A 23,711-nucleotide genomic window follows, 5' to 3' on the forward strand; every position below is an offset into this window, starting at 1 on the left:
CCAAGTTTTTCCATTCGCCAAAGTTCTGCTTAAATATAAAGCCCTTCCTCAGTTTCCAGACAACGTCTGTGTTTGTCTTCCCTTTTGTTGGTCAGAGCACACACATTCTACCACACTCTACTTACTTCACGACACATCTTTCCACCACCCCTCTACCGAGCTGTGAACCCTTCATATTTAAAGTAAATGGCCAGAGACTTCCAGTTTCCCACCTAACCTGTAAGGAGATGGGAAGTCATCACTCCCAGCCCCACAACAAGAAAAAAAAACCAAACTGAACATCAATAACTCTTCTTAGGTCCAGCACAGAACTAAGGTCACAGAACAAACCAGTGCCCCCCAAACTGGAGGGAGGAACAGGCAAACACGGAAAACCACAATTTATCAGAGAAGCAGCAGTGCCGGCGCGGAAACCTCCGCCGGAGCCGGTCAGGTGTGGGGATGACGTGCTGGAGCCTCAGCGTGGGCAGCCTGAGAGTTACACGCCAGGGCACTCAGCAGTAAGGCAGTCTCCACCCTCGCGAAATGGGAACAGGTTCTCACAGAGAAGATCGGAGCAAAATCCCCCTCAGGCTCTGGCAGCGACAGAGAGAACCTTTTCACCATTTTGAAATATGCCCGGAGCATTCTGTTTTCCTTAACAAGGCCTGCCCTCAAGAGAAACTATGCTATCAGAGCCTAACCTACTGGGGTTTTTCCAGAGCCTAACTGACCTGGGGAAGTACAATACCCAACGCCAGCCCCCTCAAGCCTTCCCGTCTCATCTAAAGAGGAGAAGCACCTGCGAGGGTCACATCCCAGGGACACCAGCGCACTCAAGAATGAGACCTGATCATAGGACTACAGGGTGGTTCGCATCCCCCCACACCTTGACATCATATCCGTAGAACTCCTGCAGAGTAACAGCGGATTACAAGTGAAAGAACTGCATATACCAGACCTTACTTAAGAAATCTCTAGGAAAACGCAAAGACAGAAACAAGGACACCAAAGGAAATTTTAGCCTCTGACACCTACAGCTACAACAAACAGTAAACACAGCCTAACTCCTAGACGATAAACATAAACCCTCATATTAAAGGCCTCAGTTCCTTTTACCCAGTACATGTCCAGCCTTCAGTAAAAAATTACAAGGCATGCTAACACGGTTGGAAGAAGGAGACCATGTATCAGGACCAGACTCAGCTATGGCAGATGTTGGAACTCTCAGACAGGGAATCTCAAGTAAATGGCAGACATCGGTACACTTTCCCTTAATACTTCAGCATACCGTCTTTTTAGTTTTTAAACTAAAAACCGTATCACTTGCCCAAAAATCTGAAATTGAAATAGCATCTGTCCGTTCTTTGTAGTAATGATAATAAATTACTTTATCCTTGGAGTATGAGGGGGGGAAAAAAGGGAATTAGACATAGAATACTAAGAACCGAGCAGCAAACTTTCCTTGCATTCTTCTTCAGTCTCCTTTTTCCTCTACCCTTTTCCCTATTTCTTCCACTCCCTCTATCATTAGGTGGAGAAAGAACACGAGAAAGAAGGGTAAGAGAGGAAAACAGCTGAGAGGTTGGGCGCATGATAAGATTAACCATTCACTGATTCGCACATCTGACCTAAAGCCTAGAACATACAGGGACTAGTTAGGAAATGGGGATATAGCCTAAGGCCTAGTCTTTGTTTCCAAGAAGTCTAGTGGAGGAGTCAGTTAAACAAGTGAGCAATTGCAACACAGAGGTCACTACTGTGATCAAGTTCTGTATACGGGGAGCACAAAGGGGGACATAAATCAGTCTCAGGGTATCAGGGAAGGACAGCTGGTAGTCAAGGAAAAAGAATCAAGATGTTTAACGACCTGCAATGAGAAATACAGTCTGGAGAACTGGAGTGCACAGGGAAGGTGGCAATACAGAAGGCTGTAATTATTCATGATCATATCGAGAAGCATTCTGATGGCCAAGGGGGAAGCAGGGCCTGACAGCAACAGGAGAACCATTACAAAATTTTATGCAGAGGAGTGACATAATCTGATGTATGTCTTAGATCACTGTGGCTGCCATGTGGAAAACAGACTAGAAGAATACAAGGCAGAATCCGAGAGACCAGTTAGGAATCTCTTGCCATAATCTAGAACGAGATATAAGGTAGGGATAGAGACAGAAGGACTGACCGGAAACATCTTTATGTGCAGTGACTCACTGAATAAAGGGATGAAGAAGAATTTTATCTTTTTTTTCTCTCACTGCCGATTCCCATTTCATAAGAGCAGATCTGATCCTGGGCCGGTAAACTAAGAAAACTGAACTAGATAGAGATCCAGACTGCAGGAGAGGTTGTAGAAGCAAAGGGGAGAACAAGAGAAAATTCCAGATGAGGATACAGGGGAAGAGAACAGCTCTATGTTTACCATCTTGCATGATTTTAGAAACGACTAGTATTCATGATGGTATACGGGAAAAGATCTACTTATTTTTATTCTTGTATTTGCCCTAAAGTGATGAAAATGCATCACATCAAGTAAATTAATCAGCAAATCAGTAAAATATATCTTAATTCTCTACCTAGTGATTCAACTGGCAGCTAGTATTTTCATTAAGAACTGTTAAATGGGGCTTCCCTGGTGGCGCAGCGGTTGAGAATCTGCCTGCCAATGCAGGGGACATGGGTTCGAGCCCTGGTCTGGGAAGATCCCACATGCCGTAGGGCAACTAGGCCCGTGAGCCACAACTACTGAGCCTGCACGTCTGGAGCCTGTGCTCCGCAACAAGAGAGGCCGCGATAGTGAGAGGCCCGCGCACCGCGATGAAGAGTGGCCCCCGCTCGCCGCAACTAGAGAAAGCCCTCGCACAGAAACGAAGACCCAACACAGCCAAAAATAAATAATAAATAAATAAAAATAAAATGACTAAAAAAAAAAAAAAAAAAAGAACTGTTAAATGAGCCTGACAAAATGAGATCATATCCTCATATGACTTCTTGGTCTCAAAGATTTTAGTCTTTTTTGCATGATACACATTACTAATGAATTCATTTGCTGTATGAAAATAGAGAAATACAGATGTATACAAATGTACGCGTTGTCTCTCTTCATTGTCTCTTCTCACATCCCTCATCAATACAACTACTGTCACCTCTTCAGGATATCCTTCCAGTCTCCTTTCTCTGCATTTACAGGGACATATGCACAAACAGCATACTTTTACTGCCAAAGTATGTGTAAAATTAGCTTTTAGTTACACAATCTATGAATATCTTATCCCTGTATAAATAATAAAACATTAAAGTTAGTCCTAAATTACCATACCCAATCCCAACCACTTCCCATTGGTAATCACTTTTATCATTTCGGGATATGTCCTTCCAGATTTTTTTCCAGACTTTTCCATTTATATACATGTATATGTGTCCAGATATAGTATTTCTGTGAATACATTTTTCATACTTGGTACTATTTTAACACACTGCCTTTCAACTTTGCTTTTTCATGGAAAAAACGTTTCGGAGATCTTTCTGATCACTAAACACTGTCAAATTACTTTTGTGATAACAATCATTGTAGGAATTTACCACGGTTTAACATCTCCTCTACTAATAAGTGGCGTCCAGTTTTTCACTACTACAAACAGGCTGCAATAAACATATTAGTACATGCTTCCTTGTGCACATGTACAAGTGTTGCTCTAGGGCAGATGTCAAGAAGAAGACTGCATAATAGGCACTTTTTTTATTTTAAGAGATAATGGAAAATTTTCAAGAATTTCTAAAATATAATTCTGGTGCCTTGAAGACCAACACAAAATGAAAAAAGAAGATTCTTATTTACAGCTAAGTATTCTATTTTCAACCAAAGCTTTTCTAGTAGTACTGGAGGAGTTTAACAATCTGGCACCTTGAACACAAATCACCATTAATTTCCTCACCAGTTATTAACAATGCAATATCTTAATAGTCTTGGAAAAAAGATGTATTCAGTGTGATGGTAACTGTCAAAATTTTTAAAACACATATATCCACAGCCCCAAGAATATATACCAACATTTATGCAACAAATATGCTTGTATATGTGTGAGATAACATATGTTCAAAGGTATTCATCACAGATGTAAGTCAGTAGATCTGGCTAAATCTCTAACTTAATTCAAAGTGATGATGAGTTAATGACCTTGGAAGGATATTTAACATAGGCCTTACTTTAAATAGTAAATAAACTCAGGAAGGATATTCAACACAGGCCTTACTTTAAATAGTAAAGAAACTCAAAGTTCAGAAGTTATAAAAGGAAATACTGATAAATTTAGCAATAAAGAACTCTACACAGCAAACAAAAACTATACAAAGCAAGCAAATCGAAACACAAATGACAAACTGTAATCTAAAAGGATTGTAATACATATCGCTACAAAGAGCTAACCTCCCATATATAAAGAACACCTAGAAATTAATAATTTTTAAAAAGACTAACCACTTAACAGAAAAATGAACATATTATAAGAAGACGCAGTTGACATAAAAATAAATACGAGTGACTCTTAAACATATAAAAAGATGTTCAACTCACTCATAAGAGACATGCAAATAAAACTACTCCAAGATACCATTTTCCACTAGCAGACTGGCAGAAGTTCAGAAATCTGGTAACATACTTGGCTGGTAAGGTTTGGGAAAATAAGCAATCATGCTGCTGGGGAGAATGTAAATTGTATAACCTACATGGGGAAAAACTGGCAATAATTATCAAAATCTAAAAGGTATATATACCCTTTAAACAAGTAACCCTACTCCTGCAAATTTATCCTATACTCTTGCATAGGTATGAAATAATATATGTACAAAGTTACCTCATTTCAGAACTGTTGGTAAAAGCCAAAGGTCAACGACAACACAAACATCCAAAAACAGGGGAGTAGTCAAATAAACTACATTACATCCATAAAACTGACTAGCACAGAACTGCAGAAACAAATGAGGAGATCTAGGGTTGCGTGGGGCTAAAGATGGGAGTGAGCATTGACTGCAGATGGGCAGGAGGTAACTTTCTAGGGGGGATAAAAATTTCCAAAACTGGATTGTGGTGATGAATGTGCAACCCTACACATTTATTTTAAAAACACTGGCTTTTATACTTATAATAGTTTAATTTTTTGCTGTCAAAAATTACACCTCAAAAAAGCTGTTAAAAGAACACACAAATGAGGGCACTCTCCATGCACTGGTATAGAAACATTTCCCAGATGTGCTAAGTGACAAAACTGAAAAGTGTAAAATAGTATGTATGATTTAAAAACTGAAGGTAAAAAAGAGGAATAAGAAGGAAAATTTGTGTTTGCTTTTCTACGCATAAGTAACACAGGAATGATACACGAGAAACAGTGGTGGTTATCTGTGCAGAAAGAAGGAAATGCAACAAATGGAGGAAAAAGGTGGGATGAAAGGGTTTTTTTACTATATTACTTTATGTATTTTTGTAAAATCTTTTCAGCCATGTAAGTGTTTTAACCATTTGAAAAATTAAATTAAAAAACAGATATTTGGGGGCTTCCCTGGTGGCGCAGTGGTTAAAAATCCGCCTGCCAATGCAGGGGACATGGGTTTGAGCCCTGGTACGGGAAGATCCCACGTGCCGCGGAGCAACTAAGCCCGTGCACCACAACTACTGAGCCTGTGCTCTAGAGCCTCTGAGCCACAAATACTGAGCCCGCATGCCACAACTACTGAAGCCCATGTGCCTAGAGCCCGTGCTCTGCAACGAGAGGCCACCGCAATGAGAAGCCCACACACCGCAACGAAGAGTAGCCCCCACTCGCCGCAACTAGAGAAAGCCCACGCGCAGCAACAGACCCAACGCAGCCAAAAATAAATTTAAAAATTAAAAAAAAAACCCTATAAAAACAAACAAACAAAAAACAATCTTATTTCCTCGGTCTACACACTGAAAAAAAACCTAGAAGCAATAACGAAACCAGTAGCAATTAATACCCCTAATACCCTGATTGTGATTTCTAAAAACCATTTCCCTCTTGAGGAAACCAGGGCTCCTTGAAGAAATATCTGATTCCAGGTCTGGGGCAAGAAATGTACAAGATGAACCTGAGATTTCTTGTGCCAGAAAGTAAGGAAGTTATCAAAAACTAAGCAGATCATACTCAAAAGAATACAGGAATCCATTTGAAGGGACTCCAAATGGCCAAAGATGAGGCAATTAAAATATCAAAAACAGCAACCACAATGGATTAAGACACAAAGAGTACATAAAAATCCATGATACTAAAACAACTAAAAGCAAAAACACTTCATTGGTCGTTTTAGGAGGTTCCTAGAGCACCAACCCATTACATAATCTAAAAACCAGCAAAGTGAGGGGGAAAATAATCGATCATTTATCCTGCATTTCTGTATTGTAGAGTTACCAAACATAGAAGAATTTCAGCGAACAAATATAGTAGGAGTGATGTAATTATAAAACCAAAGCCTTTAGAATTACCAGCTTACAGGAAATTCAGGGGTTAAACAAAATCAAAAACATGCAATGAGCCAAACACAGAATGTGGGAAATTCTATGGGTTAAATGACATGGTTCCTTCATCAAATAAATAGCATGAAAAGGGAGGAGACTTTACAGAATAAAAGACTCAGCTTAAGAGACATATCCTTCAGTTGCAACATGAGGACTTTATTTGGATCCTGATGTAAATAATCCAATCAGTATTTTTGAGACAGAGAAATTTGAAAATTTCTAACTATAGGATAGCATTCGGGAATTGTTAATATTATTAGCTGAGACAATAGCATTGTGCTTATGTTTTAGATAAAGATATCAATGAAATGATACTTGGAATTTGCTTTAAAATGCTACATGGTGAGCGGGGAGGGGAGACAAGGAGCAGCAGAGTGAAACGGATAAAACAAGAATGGCAAAATGTGGACAACGGCTAAAGCTAGGTGATAAGTATGGGAAAATTAGCTGAACTTCATTTTAGTATGTTTTAAATTTCCATAATAAAGTTTTAAAGCTGTGTATCACCAGCATGTTTGTTACCCTCCAGTGTATTCATCTCTGACCATCTATTTTTATTACTTTGAGTCCCCAGATTTGAATATCATTGAATTTCCCAAAAATTAAAAAAACTTTGTTTCAATTAATATGTTTATATTAATCTAAAGCCAATTACTACATCATATTAAACACATATATAAATTACTACCTGCATTATAAACAGTCACTGTGCCTATCCACTAGACTGGTTAAATATTTGTTTAGCAGATTGGTGCTTAGTAATATACTGCTTCACTTTATTTGAGATCTTCATTGTGCTTAATTAGGACCCTATATTTGTTTCATTAACACTTAATCACAGCTAATATGCAATCAAGGCAATTTAAGTTATAACTGGAGGGACATGGAGATGGGGAACTAAACCACATTGTTAATGCTTGCCAAAAAAGCCGGCTTCGATCCATACACGGAGGCATTTCATTCATTAAAAACTGCAGTCTTATAAGTCTCTCACTGTACTTTCTAGAGCCATCTTAAAGTCTGAACCTAATCCAAGCTCATATACGTAAGAAGCTTTTAGTGTTTTTCTAGGGGATAAACTGTGTTTTTAAAATTATCCAAAAGCTTAATATCCTAATAACAATAACAAATCCTGAGAGTTCAGCCTCGGTCAAAAAATTAACACCAGACACTAATACATCAAGGAGTTATTTTCTCATACAAAACAAAAACAAAAACAAAAACACTTCCTGCCTATCATTATTGAACCTTGCCATCTGAAGAGATCTGAATCCTGGCGCTGGTTTAGAAGTAGAGCAGTTCTCTGCGGTATAATGGACAGGAACACTGGATTATGAGTCAAGAGATCCAAGCGAGGAGGCTGGCCCACACCAGTTTGAATTCATAGTTCTTATTCACGGGTGGTAGCTGCCTAAAGCATTAGTTTGCAAAGGATTCTAACGCTTCTTTTAGGAGCAGCAGAAGCCTTTAGAGTCCGTGACAGTCTTTTTAAATGTATGACGTATCCAGAATAAATATTATTCTCCCCATTTTCCATAACTGCCTAAGGGTCTGCAACTAGTTAAGGGGCAGAGCAGGATTTAAACCTAACAACTTCAATCCACTATTTCTCAACCATCAGGGTGATGAGGCAAGAAACAGCACATCCTGAAACACAGGCTCTTTTGCTTCTAATACACCTGTGATGAAGTCTGACAATGAAGGGTGGTGCTTGAATTTATCACCTCCATTAAAATGAGGTACTGAGATCTAATTTTTAAAAAGTCAGATAATTTGAAGAGAGTACCATATGTACTATCAAACTCAAATCATTCATATATCTATATTCTAAGAAACACTAGACAAAATATTTGATATATGTAAAACAGAAACTTTGAGAGCATAAATTTACAACTCAGGCAGACAGAACTTTGTAAAACTTATTTTGTGTACTGACGCATGGATGTAAATAAACAGTTGTCCAGTATTTACTGCCTGTCATTAGAGTGTTATGGGGGCACTGCTAGAAATATGTGTATAGTGATAGGACAAAGGAGAGAAGGGTTAGAATCAGAGTCAGAGGACCCTGTCATGCTACAAGAACCAAATGACTGGTTACAACTCAATCTTTAGACACATTCTAACTTAAACCATATTCAATCAGCAGTTATGTGTGCAAAGAAATACATGATAATGCAACGTAGAAAAAAACAACTTTTTCCAACCACAGAACTGCGAAAATTTCAATCACTTACTTACTTGAAACAGGTCTGTAATAAAACAGAATTAGTGGATTTCTTTCCATCTATACTATTTACAAGGTAACCCAGTGAATGACCACACGGAAATGTTTTGCTAAATTTATTCTAGAGCTACGTAACTCAAATTTTAACCTGGATATAGAAATAACAAAGAAGACATATCTACCCCTACAATTCGCTTCGGCAGGGTTTTCTAACAGCCATTTTTACTATCTACTGCTTCACCCTGTGAATCTTGCCTCACAACACCACAGTTGTGAGAGTTGAAAGACTCACAAAGAAAAATTAGGATATCACATTAAACACAGCAAGTCTCCAAGTTTAACTTCAAAAAGGAATACCAACTTGGCACATACAAAACAATCAATCATAAGCAATTGAGATTTAAAACTGCACTTACTCAAGGCCTCTCCATTAATTATTGTCATAGTAGTTCTTTGAAAAATCCTAGCAAGTAGAAAAGCCTACTGCTTAAAAAATGTGTTGTATCTTTGAGACTAAAACAGATTCCAACCATAAAACAAATTATGGTTAAGCATTGGTCTATTTTTTTCAACACTATGCTATAAATTATCACTGTCCTCAACACGCAAAGGTCTAGAAAAGCTGAATACTAAAACAAAAACCTGCCTTTATAAGAGTCAAATGAAGAGTTATCAACAGTAGTGAAGCCTCATTCTCTGGAAAGCGTTTGATTCACTGACATCTTGTTCTGCTTCCAGAGGCCAAGCTTAACTCCAGATATTCAGACTGGAGTTTACCAAGCCCACTCACTGGTTACCTTGGAGACTACCTATCCGCAAGCATCCACCTAACCCAGAAAGCATCAGTTAATATTTCTGAGCGTATTCTATGCATGGTCTGTCTGCATGGGCATATAATTGCCATTTTCATTAAATTCCTTTGTAGTAAACAGTAATATTAATCTCATTTTACAGAAAAGCCTGAAAGGTTAAATAGATTTTGCTGAACTAAAGAGTCTGTGGTAGGCATAATAATGGCCTCCCCAAAGATATCTGTATCCTAATTCCCAGAATCTTTGAAATTGTTGTTAAACAGCAAGGGGGAATTAAGATTGTACATGGAATTAAGGTTACTAGTCAACTGACGTTGAAATGGGAAGATTATCCTGGATTATTTGGATGGGCCCAAAGAAATCACAAGGGTCCTAACATAAGTGAAAGAGGGAGGCAGAAGAGGTAGTGTCAAAACCAGAGAGATCTGAAGATACTAAGCTGCTGGCTTTGAAGACAGAGGTGAGAACACAAGCAACGGAATGTGCACAGCCTCTGGAGGCTGGAAAAGGCAAGGAACAATCTCCTCTAGAGCCCACACAAGGAATTCAGTTCAGTGAGACCCATTTCAGACTTCTGACGTCCAGAACTGTAAAATAAAAAGTTTGTGTTGTTTTAAGCCACTAAATATGTGGCAACTTGTTACAGCAGCAATATGAAACAAATAAAGCCTAAATCTGTCACCATTCTACAAGAATTTGCTAAACAGTGTTGTGAAGAACATAGGTAGTAAGCAGTAAAATTTAGCCATGATTTGCTTATAAAAACCTCTGTCCCGGCTTCCCTGGTGGCACAGTGGTTCAGAATCTGCCTGCCAACGCAGGGGACACGGGTTCGAGCCCTGGTCTGGGAAGATCCCACATGCCGCGGAACAACTGAGCCCGTGAGCCACAATTACTGAGCCTGCGCGTCTGGAGCCTGTGCTCCGCAACAAGAGAGGCCGCGACAATGAGAGGCCCGCGCACCGCGATGAAGAGTGGTCCCGCTCGCCGCAACTAGAGAAAGCCCTCGCACAGAAACGAAGACCCAACACAGCCCAAAAAATAAATAAATAAATAAATAAAATTAAAAAAAAAAAAAGAAACCTCTGTCCCATTCAATGCCTCAAAATTCAACTTGCATACTCTTACATAATAGTTTCCTGACTTCTAAAAAACAATTACACAGGAATTAACCCTGAATTTTAAAATATTCTTTTAAAATATGACAGCAATTTATGGAATAATAGAATCAAGTCCTAACAAGTAAATAGAGAATGATTCACACAACTAAACTTATAACTTAAGGAATGTCACCAAGATTGTAGGAAGTTTTTTAGTCTAGATAACCTTCCATGTTGTTACATGGCGGAACAGTTGGGGTCTAAATCCACAGGTTCAAATATTCTTTGCAAGTCTCTTCTGGCTCTATGAGCCACAGTGTTTCAACTCAAAATTACTTGCGGAAATATACCCTGACGATTCATTTTTCTACTATTTAAAATATCTTCAAAGGGGGCTTCCCTGGTGGCGCAGTGGTTGAGAGTCTGCCTGCCAATGCGGGGGACACGGGTTCGAGCCCTGGTCTGGGAAGATCCCACGTGCCGCGGAGCAAGTAGGCCCGTGAGCCACAACTACTGAGCCTGCGCGTCTGGAGCCTGTGCTCCGCAACAAGAGAGGCCGCGATAGTGAGAGGCCCGCGCACCGCGATGAAGAGTGGCCCCCGCTTGCCACAACTAGAGAAAGCCCTCGCACAGAAACGAAGACCCAACACAACCAAAAATAAATAAATAAAATTTAAAAAAATATATATCTTCAAAGCCTTGTACTGTTTTCCTCTAGTTTACGATACTAATTTTCAAGCCAGTATAGGTTCTCCCAGGAAAACTAAGTCCACTGCAGTTCATTTTAATATATTTTCATATAATTTTTTCTGTTTTATAAGAGAATAGGACAGATTTCCCTAAAATATTTAATACTATAATGCAAATAAATCCTAGCTTTAAAACTGTTCCTTTCAATAAAAGTAGGTAAAAGGTTTCTAAACTATTCCATAAAGCCATCAAAAGGTCACTAAATGGCAACACCTTTATTACTCTCTTATAACTAGCAGAGGCAGCATGGTTCAGTTTACTAACAGGAGAACAGATGCTGCCATCAGTTTAATGTGTGCCTGTGGGCAAATCACTCAACACCTTTGCATCTGCTTCTTCAACCATAAAAGAGGAAAAATGCTGCTGACCTGCCTCAAAGGGATGTTATAAGAAATAATTAATGATTACGAAACTTTACAAACATAATGTGCCATTTAAAAACCTAACTGTAGTGTTACAAAATCCTTTACAAACCACATATTCTGACTCTAAACATCTGCTGGGGTCACTGCCTACAGTGGTCTGTCCCAAATTAACCTTTCTAATAAGAGCCCAAGAACAACATTAGCTTCTTTAGAAGCAGCCATACAGCACGGGATGTTCCCTCACTACCTCTCACAGCTTACCTTTTAAAAGCAATCTCGGGACTTCCCTGGGAGTGCAGTGGTTAAGAATCCACCTGCCAATGCAGGGGACACGGGTTCGAGCCCTGGTTCGGGAAGATCCCACATGCCGCGGAGCAACTACGGCCGTGCGCCACAACTACTGAGCCTGCACTCTAGAGCCTGTGAGCCACAACTACTGAGCCTGCGCTCTAGAGCCCGTGTGCCGCAACTACTGAAGCCCGCGCACCTAGAGCCCGTGCTCTGCAACAAGAGAAGCCACCGCAATGAGAAGCCTGCGCACCGCAACGAAGAGTAGCTCCCGCTCGCCGCAACTAGAGAAAACCCGCGCACAGCAACGAAGACCCAATGCAGCCATAAATAAATAAATAAATAAATAAACAAACAAACAAACAAACATTTTTAAAAAGCAATCTCATGCAATCAGATTTCATTAATAGTAGCTGTAATAATAATCTATAGGGTTATGAGAGACGATTATAAATGTTACAGATGACTGAGACTATTCACCACCTAGTATACTAGATATTCAAATACATTAATAATACTTACTGAATATCTACTGAATGCTAAACACTGCTAAGCGAGCCCTATACATATCTGCCATAACGTAACGCTAAAGAAACACAGTGGTGCCTTAAATAAATCATTTGGTGGTAGAGAAGACAGCACACTAAACGCAAATAAAACCTTGCTGAAGGCATCAAAAAAGAATGACACATATCTGTTATATACTGATATAGAAAGATGTAAAAACAGCCACAGAACAATATGCATAGTATAAGCCCATTTTTGTAAAACCAAGCATATCAAAAAATACTCAGATGTCCGTTTATATGTGCAAGGAAAAACGTATGGAAGAATACACCCCAAACTTTTAAATCAAATTGCCAACAGGAAGTGAGACCGGGGAAGGTAATGACTTTTACTATTCACTGTATACATTATATTTCTGTAATTTTCAATATTTACAGCAAACTGTATTGCTTTTATAATTAAAAAAAGAAAACTTCTTTAATTTTGCTAGGAATAGAACTAGTTTAGAAAAGTATTTCTCCAAGTTGGGGCAAAGCAAAATTAGGTGACTTACTAAGTGTCAAGAGCCCTCCGACACTGAACCACTTTTTTTTAAAAATCACTGAACATGGGACTTCCCTGGCGGTCCAGTGGCTAGGACTCCACGCCTCCACTGCAGGGGGCCCGGGTTCCATCCCTGGTCAGGGAACTAAGATCCCACAAGCTGTGGGGTGCAGCCAAAAAAAAAAAAAAAATCAATGAACAACTTTCAACAAGGATATTCAGATAAAAAATTGAAATGGGACCTCGGATGAGCTATACTTACCAAGATAAAACTGAAAATATAAAAAGCTAAATGTTTTTAAAACTCCCAAATAGGTGTAAGCCAAGCTGCCTCATTTAAACTTTGACAGCGACAGTAGCTGTCTGTCGTCAAGCCTGTTCGGTTTTCCTTTTACTCTCGAGTAGAGACGCAGGCTTGGCAGGGCCCCAGCACGCGTTCGCCCCATCCCCACAGGCTCGCCACGCTAGAGCAGCTTCAGGTGACTAACTGCCACATCACGACAGTGATCTGACCCTGAGAAGAAAAAAAATGTCCCCACACAAGCAAGTCTGGGGGTCGATGCCCACTTAGAAAGTGAAGATCTCCTGCAGCTCACTTAATGCAATAACCACCCTCTAGGCTTGGAAGTAAAATTTACTTTTCCCTTCAAAGAATCCCATCTGGGCAAGCCAGCAGCAAATGAGAAGAGAGAACAAGTATTGTATTTACTAAGAGAAGCTTCTGCATCAGGAAGGGCTAGAATAAATAAAGGTCTGAAATGGGAGCAAAGAGTTGTTAGAATAAAGAAATCTGGTTTTCACCTTCCACTGAACACTCTGTTTTTAAGGATTTCATAAAGACAGCAATAACAGGCTTTAATCTCAATCGCAAAATTGCAACTTCTTCCCCCAACTTCCAAATCAAACTTTAAGAGACTGGAGTCACTGCATCACCCCAAAAGCCTATTTAAATTCACAAGCGTTTACACATTCTTTCCATGAACTAATAATAATAGCTACAATTTTACATAATAAGTAATAACTTATCATGGAGTAGGTCTTGTTATTACACTTAGTCATCCCAACAGCCCCATGAGGTAAGTGCTACCACCATTCCTCATCTTAGACAAGGACACCAGCCCTCCTAAAGAGTTTAAGAAAACTGCCCACAACTTGGTAGCACAAGAGTCCCAATTCAATCCCAAGCAGTCTTGATGAAAGAATCCTCACTCTATCCATTTAAAACAGAAACGACAGGCTTTTACCAGAATAATGCAGCTACCATGTACTGACCGCTCAGAACAATGCCGAGCGCCGCGTACGTCAAATGTAATTTCATTTAGTACTTACACAGCCCTGTGATGTAACTGTTATTACCCCACTTTGCAAAAAATGAAACTGATGTTTACGTTCAATTCAAAAATAAATAACTTTACCTAAACGTCAACAGCCAAGTAAAGAACACAGAAAGACAGGAGCGGCGACAAGACCTCTCTCCTTCCCAGCCATGTGCTCTTAATCACTAAGCTACACTATTTACTGAGTACTTTAACTAAACAAAGTGGTTTTTATAGCCATTTTCAAGTATAACTTTGACTATCAGTATGAGTTTTTTCTTTAAGTACCATTTGATCAAAGGTTCGGCAGTTTATTATCTTCATTTCTGCTATTAAAGAAAATGATAAAAAATTAGTGTGACTTTAAATGAAACTTATTAAACAGTTATCAATGACTATACTCTCATAAGCAATTACGCCCTGCAAGATTATCAAATTAGGAGACAGTAGTCTGTTACTTGTCAAAACCTTGACATAGGACTTTAGATATCCTAGAGTTAAGTCACACTGCCAAAAATTCATCTATTAATTAGAAAAAAATGGCTTAAATAAGGAAAGTCTAGGTAAAGTATCCATTCCATTGTCCCATATGGACTGTAATCTGACACATTTGAATAGTAAAAGACTACGTACAGAATTATTATTCTCTTAATTAATAGCTAAATTTATAACTTAAAGGTGATACATTACTTTCTGTAAAGATTTTCTTCCTTCAAATCATAATAATGGCCCAGAGAATCAGGCTCTCTACCACCTGACTGCCAGCACCAATGCTAAGCTGGGAAGACACACCAGGCAGAGTCAGTAGAATTGTATACTTATCTCCAACTGCCCTAAAGCTCAGTACATCTAGTTATTCACAGTTGGATATTATCCTCAGAGTAAGACAAGTGTTGTTTTAAAACTTGCTTTACTGCCTCTTTTATTTTGTCCCTTTAGTCCTATTAACCAGCCTAAAACATGACTGTTAGTATACAAGGTGAACATGAAGTTTGGTTTCTCTCTGTCTTTGTAAACTGACCCTAGCAGATCCTTTTATCTTCTGGGAAACTGTTTACATACTTTTTAAAACTCATTTTTCCTCCCCAAACGTGAATGCTGTCTCCAATCTTAGTATGAAAATTATCAGATTTCTAGAAACACATTATCTTCCATGGAAAACTCGAATGTCAAGATTTTCTGCACTCCTAAAAGAAGAGAAATGTAATAATTTTTATAACAAAAGCTCTTTCTTAAAATTAAGTTAAACATAATGATTAGCAGTTTAAGAGGTAACAAATATACTGTCTTATTTTGATGTAAAGTAAATAAATGAAAAAGTTCAATCATCTTGGGAACAAAAGCTCATTATTTATAGCTCATGTTTCATTCAATGTCCACTAGGTTTAAAGAAGGCCCAACTGAAAAATAGTGACACGTTTGTTTTTTTTAATATTTTGTCTTTCATAGTCAAATTAAGTTACAAGCTAAAAGTGATGCTTTGCACTTAGGTAATCAATACAAATTTTAAATAATTCTACTTGCAGTATATGCCTTATCAAAATCCACCCCTTCTAGAATCTGCAACATTTAAATATCAAAAAGATTTTGATCCTTTTTGACCCACAGATGACTGTGGGTGTCATCTTACACAAAATACTAGTGCATGCGTCTCATGAATGTAGAAACATCCTTGTTCTGTGACACCAAAATGAAGGCGGCAGTAGCAGTCCTGCTTTTAAACAATTCAACGAGAATGAAAGGCTCCAATGCTTCTAAACGTCTGTTCCTAAAAAGCTAACCCAGCTGACTGTTGAACAACACCGGGGTTAGGGGCGCAGCTGAAAATCCCGCTGTAACTTTACAGCTGGCCTTCCGTATCTGCAGTTCCACATTCTCAGATTCAGCCAGCCACACACTGTGTAGTACGACTGTAGTATTCACTGCAAAGAATTCTCGTCCAAGTGGACCCAAGCGGTTGAAACCCATGCTGTTCAAGGGTCCACTGTATAGCATATCTACATTTTGTTTACAGCCACATTTCACAGAGCAATATACCAGTCAGCATGCTTCACAAATATAAAATATACTTATAAATTTATTAAATATAAATGTTTACTTCCAAAAATTACGCAGCCTTAACTTCGTCATAAAATCCCAATTTTCCAGTTATTCAGCCAAAACATCTTGGTATTCTCCTTGCCTTTCCTCTGCATTCAATCTGACAAGAACTCCTTTTGGCTCTACCCTCAAACCACATCTAGAATCTGACCATTCCACACCTCCCTCACGGTGGCAGCCAGCCACCATCCCTTATAACTACACCTTCTTAACTGGTCAGGTTCTATCCTGTAGACTTGCCTACAGCCTGTTTGTAACACAGCAGTCAGTGATCCTTTAAAAATATAATGAAAATCTGCCACTCTGTAATGAGACTGCATCACTCCTCTGTTCCAAACCCACAACTGTTCCCCATTTCTATCAGAGTGAAAGCCAAAATCCTCACAAAAGCCTGCAAGGTCCCAGGTGATGTGATCTGATCTACTCCACCCCCAGCCTGCATCCCCCTTACCTGTCTGACCCCATCCACTCCCGATCTCTTCCTTCCTTCCTTCCTTCCTCCACTCCAGCCACCCTGGCCTCTGTGCACTTCACTGAACATGTCCAGATGCCTCTGAAGCCACATGACTCTCTCCCTTACATCCTTCCGTCACGCATCTGCACAAATGTCTTCTCAGTGAACCCTACCTGACCACCTCACTTAGTGGTACAACCTGCCCACTCCACAGTCCCAATCCTCCTTACCGAGCTCCCCGCTTACTTCCCTACTGCTGACCGCCTAACGGATTAGATAATCTACTTACTATGTTTATTCTGATTTGTCTGCCCACCTCCCCACCTTAAAAGGTAACATCCACAGGGCCAGGACTTTCTACCTGTCCTGTTCCCTGATATATCCTAAATGGCTAGATCAGAGACTCGCACGTAAGCGTTCAGTAAATGCTGAGCGAATTTTTTCTTTTGCCACACTAAGAAGCAGTGGGGATGAACCCGTGCCCCTGGCAGTTGAAGTGCGGAGTCTTAAACACTGGACCGCCAGGGAAGCCCCAAGTGAATTTTTTAAATGTCCAACTTCTTGGTGGTCATTTGCCACAGCAACACAAAACATCTGAAGTCCAACACTCAGCTCTCAACAGGGTTACCACAGGTAGTATCACCACCCTGAAAACTGAGACGTCCACTCCTAGGACGCCCCCCAAAACTGAAAATACATGTCCACACAAAAGCTTGTAAATAATGTTCACAGCAGCATTATTCATAATAGGCAAAAAGGAGAAATAATCCACATGTTCAACAACTAATAAACGGATTAACAAAATGTGGTACATCCAGAAAATGGAATATTATTCAGCAATAAAAAAGAATGAAATACTGACATATGCTACAAAAATGAATGAACCTTAAAAATATTATGCTACATGAAAGAAGTCAGACACAAAAGGAATACTGTATGATTCCGCTGCTAGGAAATGTCCAGAATAGGCAAATTCTTGGAGACAGAAAGTAGATTAGTGATCGCCAGGGGAGGGGTAAAGGGAAGAGAGAAATCTTTGGGGGAAGGTGAGAATGTTCTGGAGTCAGACAGTAGTGATGGATACACGATCTTGTGAAAAGACTAAGAAATAACTGAATTGCACACTTTAAAGGGTGAATTTTACCTCAATTCCTAAAATTCAAAACAAAAACAAAAAAACAAAAACAAAGGACTGCTCAGCTCAGTGTTCACTGCTCACCAGTAAGGGAAGGCTAACAGTTGGCAACAGCTTCTTGGCTATACTCAGTTCCAAGAATCCCATCCACCACCTAATCACAGCAAAAAGATTTTCTTGATTATTTAAAGGGGCCAGGGATGGGAGGGTTAGTCATGTGTAAGTAGCAGCAAGCAGAACCTTTCCCTCACACCCAATCCATTAGAACTCTATGTCCCCACCTTCAATACAACCATTTCCCACACCTGGTCCACCACCATCTCTCTCACCAGAACTGACGTGCAACTCATCTCCCTGCTTCCGCTCTTGCTCCCTACAGCCTATTCTCTACACAACCGCTTCACTCTCTTGCTCCAGACTCTGCAGTGACTTCCTAGCACACTCAGAGTTTACTCTAAGTCCTTACTGTGGCCTACATTGTTCTGGCCCTTGTGACCTCTCAAGCCTCATCTCCTCCCACTCCAGCCCTAAAGGCCACCTTCCTGTTCCTTAAACATCTCAAGGTCAAACAATCTAATCTAAAGCAACACTCTCGGTCACTCTACCCTCTTATCCTGATTCTGCTTCACTTCCCTTCATACCACTTATCACTTCTTTTTTTCTGGTTTGGTGTCTGTCTACCCTAATACAGTCGACCCTTGAACAATGTAAGAGTTAGGGGCGCCACTACCCCCATGCAGTGGAAAATCCATGTATAACTTCTGACTTCCCCCAAACTGAACTATGACTAATCCAATGTTAACTAAAGCCTTACCAGTAAAATAAAAAGTCGATTAACACATATTTTGAGTGTTATATGTATTTTACAGTAAAGTAAGCTAGAGAAAAGAAAATATTAAGATCGTAAGAGAGAGAAAATACATTTACACTGCATATTTGTATTTATCAAAAATCCACATATAAGTGCAGTTCTAGGGTCGACTGTAGACAGTAAACTCCACAAGAATTCTTATTTTGTTTACCGCTGTATCCTCAATACCTACAACCATGTCTGGTACAAAGAAAGCACACGATACCTCTTCAGTGACTGAATTTACAAGCTAAGTTAGCAAAATCACACTCTTCAGTGTAATGTGTACTCGTCTAGCATACTTTTTAAAATTACAATAAGCAAAGGATTAGAAATTTGGACAGAAAACAAGTCACTATTTCATAAAATTACCTGTTCATCAAAATGACCACAAATTTATAGCACAAAATACATTTGCCATATTATGGGTCTAAATCCCTTGAAATATTATGAATATTAACTACAGGTTAACATTCACACTGAATTAAGCAAGCCTCTCCTTTCTCTTCACTCGACCTGCTCTTACCCTTAACATCTTAATTAGTAAGTCCACCTGGATGTGGACCTCCTACAAGTCCCTTAAATACTCAGAACCTTATTCATGTTTACTCCAGTGACAGCATGATTCAAATGACGATAACATCTATCTCATGCCCCAAGAGAGAAACCTCCATCTTCTCCCACCCCAGGGTGAGTTATTAGTCCTGAATTCTACGTCCTAGGTATTTCAGATCTATTCCCTCTGTTCCACTCCCACCACATGAGTTCAGGTCCTCATTCACTTCTCACTTTGACTTATCACCTGGAATCTCCAGACTTTCCATTCAGATCTCCCTTCTGACGTATTCACTACAATACCACCAAAGTGATCTCTCTACAGTACAAACCAGTGTCTTTACCTTCAGCGGTTCCATGTAGCTTTCCAGAAAATTTTCAACTCCCTAACTTAACTTCGTCTCCCATCACTGCCCTCCTATTCCCACCCCAAATACATCACGCTTTAAGTTAATCCAGCCATAGTGAACTACTTACAGTTTCCAGATACCTCATCTTGTTCTTTCCTTTATTTTCCAATATGTTGTGCCCTATCTGAAACACTGTCTTCTACTCTTCTTGCCTAGCAAAAGCTTTAACCCTCAGCTTAGATGCCAGTTCCACCAGAGAACTTTCAATGGCTCTCTGCCTTAAGTGTCCTCTTATGTCCTCCCATTGCACTTATCACAAATACTGTATATTGCAAAAAATACTCTTATAATTCAACATGCACTGTTTGCTTTATTTTTCTGCGTCTTCAACTAAATTGTGAGCTCCTTGACAGCAGGTCTGAGAGCATATTTACCTTCATGCCACACTGCCTGACACATGGAAGGGGTTGTTGTTAAATGAATGATTTATAAAAGGGGGAGGGAGAAAGGAAGGGAGATGGAGAGAGGGAGGGAGGAAAGAATAAGGAGGAAGAGAGGAAGGAAAGGTAGAAGAGAAAGAGGGAGGGAGAAAGGGATCCAGAGAGAGGAAAGGGAAAAGGAAGGGGGGGGGGGGGAAGGAAGGGGAAAGGGACTGAGAATACTCACACAAGCAAAGGACATTAAAAAAGGCACTTGTAATCAACCCATTATTTTTATGTGGTCTCAGGCAGTGATTACTGAGGAGAGAATGGTATATCTGAAAAAGCCCATCTCCCCAGATCCTAAGTACAACCACCTAAATCACTTATCCCCTAAAGATTCTGAAATGTCTACTCTATCCAGCCCATTTCCACTTCAAAATTTACTGCAGTGTAATGAGAGATGTTAATAACCTGCGCAACAGAAAAGCAAAAAAAAAAAAAAAAAAGTTTTAGAAAAAAGTAGGAAATGTATCTGACATAATTCTTAGAATTATTTATAAACTTCAATAATCTATCATTTCCTGATAATGTGCTATCAGTGACATTGAAAGGTTTACCAAAAAGATGAAAAATAAACTGAACATAACACCAACATCATGATCTATGTTAAAGCACAAAATTGCTTTTACGTTATAGTCATATGTCTCAAAAACACACTGGGCAAAAATACCATGAGATACAGTATATTCGTCAGTAAAGAGGCCTTATTTATTTATTTATTTAAGTAAATTCTGACAGGAAAATTGCTTCTAAAACATATAGCACTTAAAATGCTACATATATTTTTCCTTGTTTTGGGACTTTAAAGCAACAACCAAAAAAGTGTACTCCTACACACTTTCAATTACCTCAATACACTATCACTTAACAAAATTTAATTCTGTGACTAGTAGGACACATACTACAAATTTAAAAGCTTGCTACAAGTACAAATCTGTTAGAGAAGATCCGATAATTGGCATAAATCCTTCTACAGCTCAGTTGTCATTACAATATAGAAACTGGGAACACACAAACAAGAAAATCTAAGCCTAATATAATCAATACTACATACTTTTTGAATTGCAATTTTGTTAAAGCAAAATACCAATCATGGGCAGCCTCTCAGCTTTCACAACATAAAAAATTAAGTTGAAAGAAATAAGCTACATCTTTAGGACTTCTGATTACTAGCAGATTCCCAAAGAGAGGACTTACTATACTGACAATAACAGAAGTTCTTCTTTCATAAAATTACAAGATTACTTTAACAATTCTTTCCTTTTAACATTACTAGTAACTTTTTTTATAAGCCAGTAATAATGGAAATGCTGAGCGCTTAAAATGAGTAGTTCTAAAATGATACCAAAATATTTGCATTTGCCTAATACCGTGAAACTTTCAGGGCTGAAGCTTCCAACGTATTTTCATTTTTTTAAACAGATAAGTTGAAGAAGAAAAAAAAAAAAAGGAAATGAAAGGAAGAAAGAAAAGGTAAGAAAATCTAAAATCTAAAAGACCTTCAACTTACTACATTTCTTTTAACCAAACATTAACAGAGGGCTCGAGATGTGCCAGGCACTACACTGGAAACTGTGACAGATTACAACATTTATTCCAAACTAAATTCTGTATTAATCAGCTTCTGAACTTATTACATATTATTCAACCCAACACTTTTCTTAAGAAATTGTTGTCCAACACCAAAGAAGATATATAGTTTTCCCTGATAAATTTACTTGTCACTGATTTATACAGGTCACAGAAGGTGTAGCTAGCATCTGTGATTAACAAAAGGGATTCATGTCTGAAACATCACTGTTTTTTCATTTACATGAAGGTGAAATAGTAATTCAGCAGATATAAACTGTTTCAGGTAGGAGTTTACAGCACCCCAAACTCAAGAATAAAAAAACCTAAAAAAAAAAAACAAAAAAAAACAAAAAAACTGGATGAAATTTAATTACTTTGTGTAACTGATAAATATTTAACTGGCCACAGCTTTCACTTTCTACCATAAACACAAGTATTGCAAATCTTAATCTGAATGCAGTACTATGAAAGCGGTCCTGATTCTGAAGAGAAATAAATTTAAAAAAAAAAAATTCAAAGGAACTATCAAAAGTAGATGACATCCACATTTTAACACACTAACTGTTGCATTTCTATCCTTGTGAAAACCCTGTACTCCTTTCAAGCACTTGTGAATTTGTAATGGATGAAAAATATCTGCTAGTCTCTAAGTTCCACCAGTTGAATCTAGACATTTCAGATATCTAAGGCTTTTCATCCTCAAGTGCGTTAAAAAAATATGACAGCATTCAATTACATATTCTCTAAAGTGAAAAAAAAACCCTGTCCTTTTATGACTATAATTTCTTCCAGCATTTAAGTAGATTGTACTTTTTAGACAACATCCTACATTCAGTTAACATGTTTACATTTAAGAGAAACCTGACCATCGGTTTTCCCCATCAGTTTTATCACAATGCAACAGAGCATCTGATAATTTAGAGACCAAATGGATCAGTAGAGGAAAACATACCATATAATCCTAAATCCCCGGAAATCCGAGGAACAACTGCTATCTCTGAGTTTTCTAAAGATCACAAACATTTTCCTGAAAAATCTTTCGATTAAGATTATATTTGATTTCGCTAATCTAATAGGTCTTCTACTAAAAATTCACAGTACTGTTCGCACAATAAATGAGATGTTCTTTCATCGGCGTAACCGATAGAACCACAGTACGGTCCAGTTTCTAGAATCAGATTACTTGACCTGCTTTTAAAACACTTAAATTCACGCAGTTATTCCTATCATTCATTCCCTGCAAAAAGAGAGGATCTATACGGGGGAAAAAAATCATCCTCAGCGAGATATCCTATAACCGGCTCCAAGTCCACAGCAAAGCCCACCGAGATCCATAGCAGCTGACCCCCGTCGTCCCTGGGGACGAGCTCGGGCCCCAAGCCACCCCACACACCTTCCTCGGCAAAACTCGGGGGTCGCTCACCCGACCCCGATCAAACCCCCCCACTTCCTGGATCCTCTAGCCCCCGAGGCTGGCTTTCTGGAGGCGATCTTACCTTCATGATGATCCTGGGGCCGCGATCCCCTCGAAAACACCAGATTCACCTGCACCTGGAGGCGAAACAAAAGACACCCCGTCAACACCACGGGCACCCCTCTGCACCGGCGGAGGCGGAGGGAACCGTGCGAAGCCTGCACCCCGACAAGGAGCCAAAGGAGGCGTCAGTCCCCGAACCACCAAACGCCGAGCCGGGGCCCCCTCTGGACCCGCCATCCCCGCAAACCCGACCACCTACACAGCTCGACAGCTTCCCGTCCCCATTGTCGGGACCCGACGGAGTTTCCCGTCTCCGACAATGA

The 23,711-nt window shown here is 39.3% G+C and overlaps 1 protein-coding gene across 4 annotated transcripts in view; it reads right to left on the reverse strand.

Annotated features, from left to right (window-relative positions):
- Positions 1–23,711, reverse strand: part of ARID4B (AT-rich interaction domain 4B) — a 126,617-nt gene that overhangs the window by 101,910 nt on the left and 996 nt on the right. For all 4 annotated transcript variants that reach the window (XM_059900452.1, XM_059900451.1, XM_059900449.1 and 1 more), the window contains exon 2: positions 23,408–23,462. In XM_059900452.1, coding sequence (XP_059756435.1) covers positions 23,408–23,413 — 6 coding nt within the window. In that variant the 5' untranslated portion in view covers positions 23,414–23,462. The remainder of the gene's footprint in view (positions 1–23,407; positions 23,463–23,711) is intronic.

This window comes from Balaenoptera ricei, chromosome 16, assembly GCF_028023285.1.
Source record: "Balaenoptera ricei isolate mBalRic1 chromosome 16, mBalRic1.hap2, whole genome shotgun sequence".
Classification (NCBI taxonomy): Eukaryota; Metazoa; Chordata; class Mammalia; order Artiodactyla; family Balaenopteridae; genus Balaenoptera; species Balaenoptera ricei.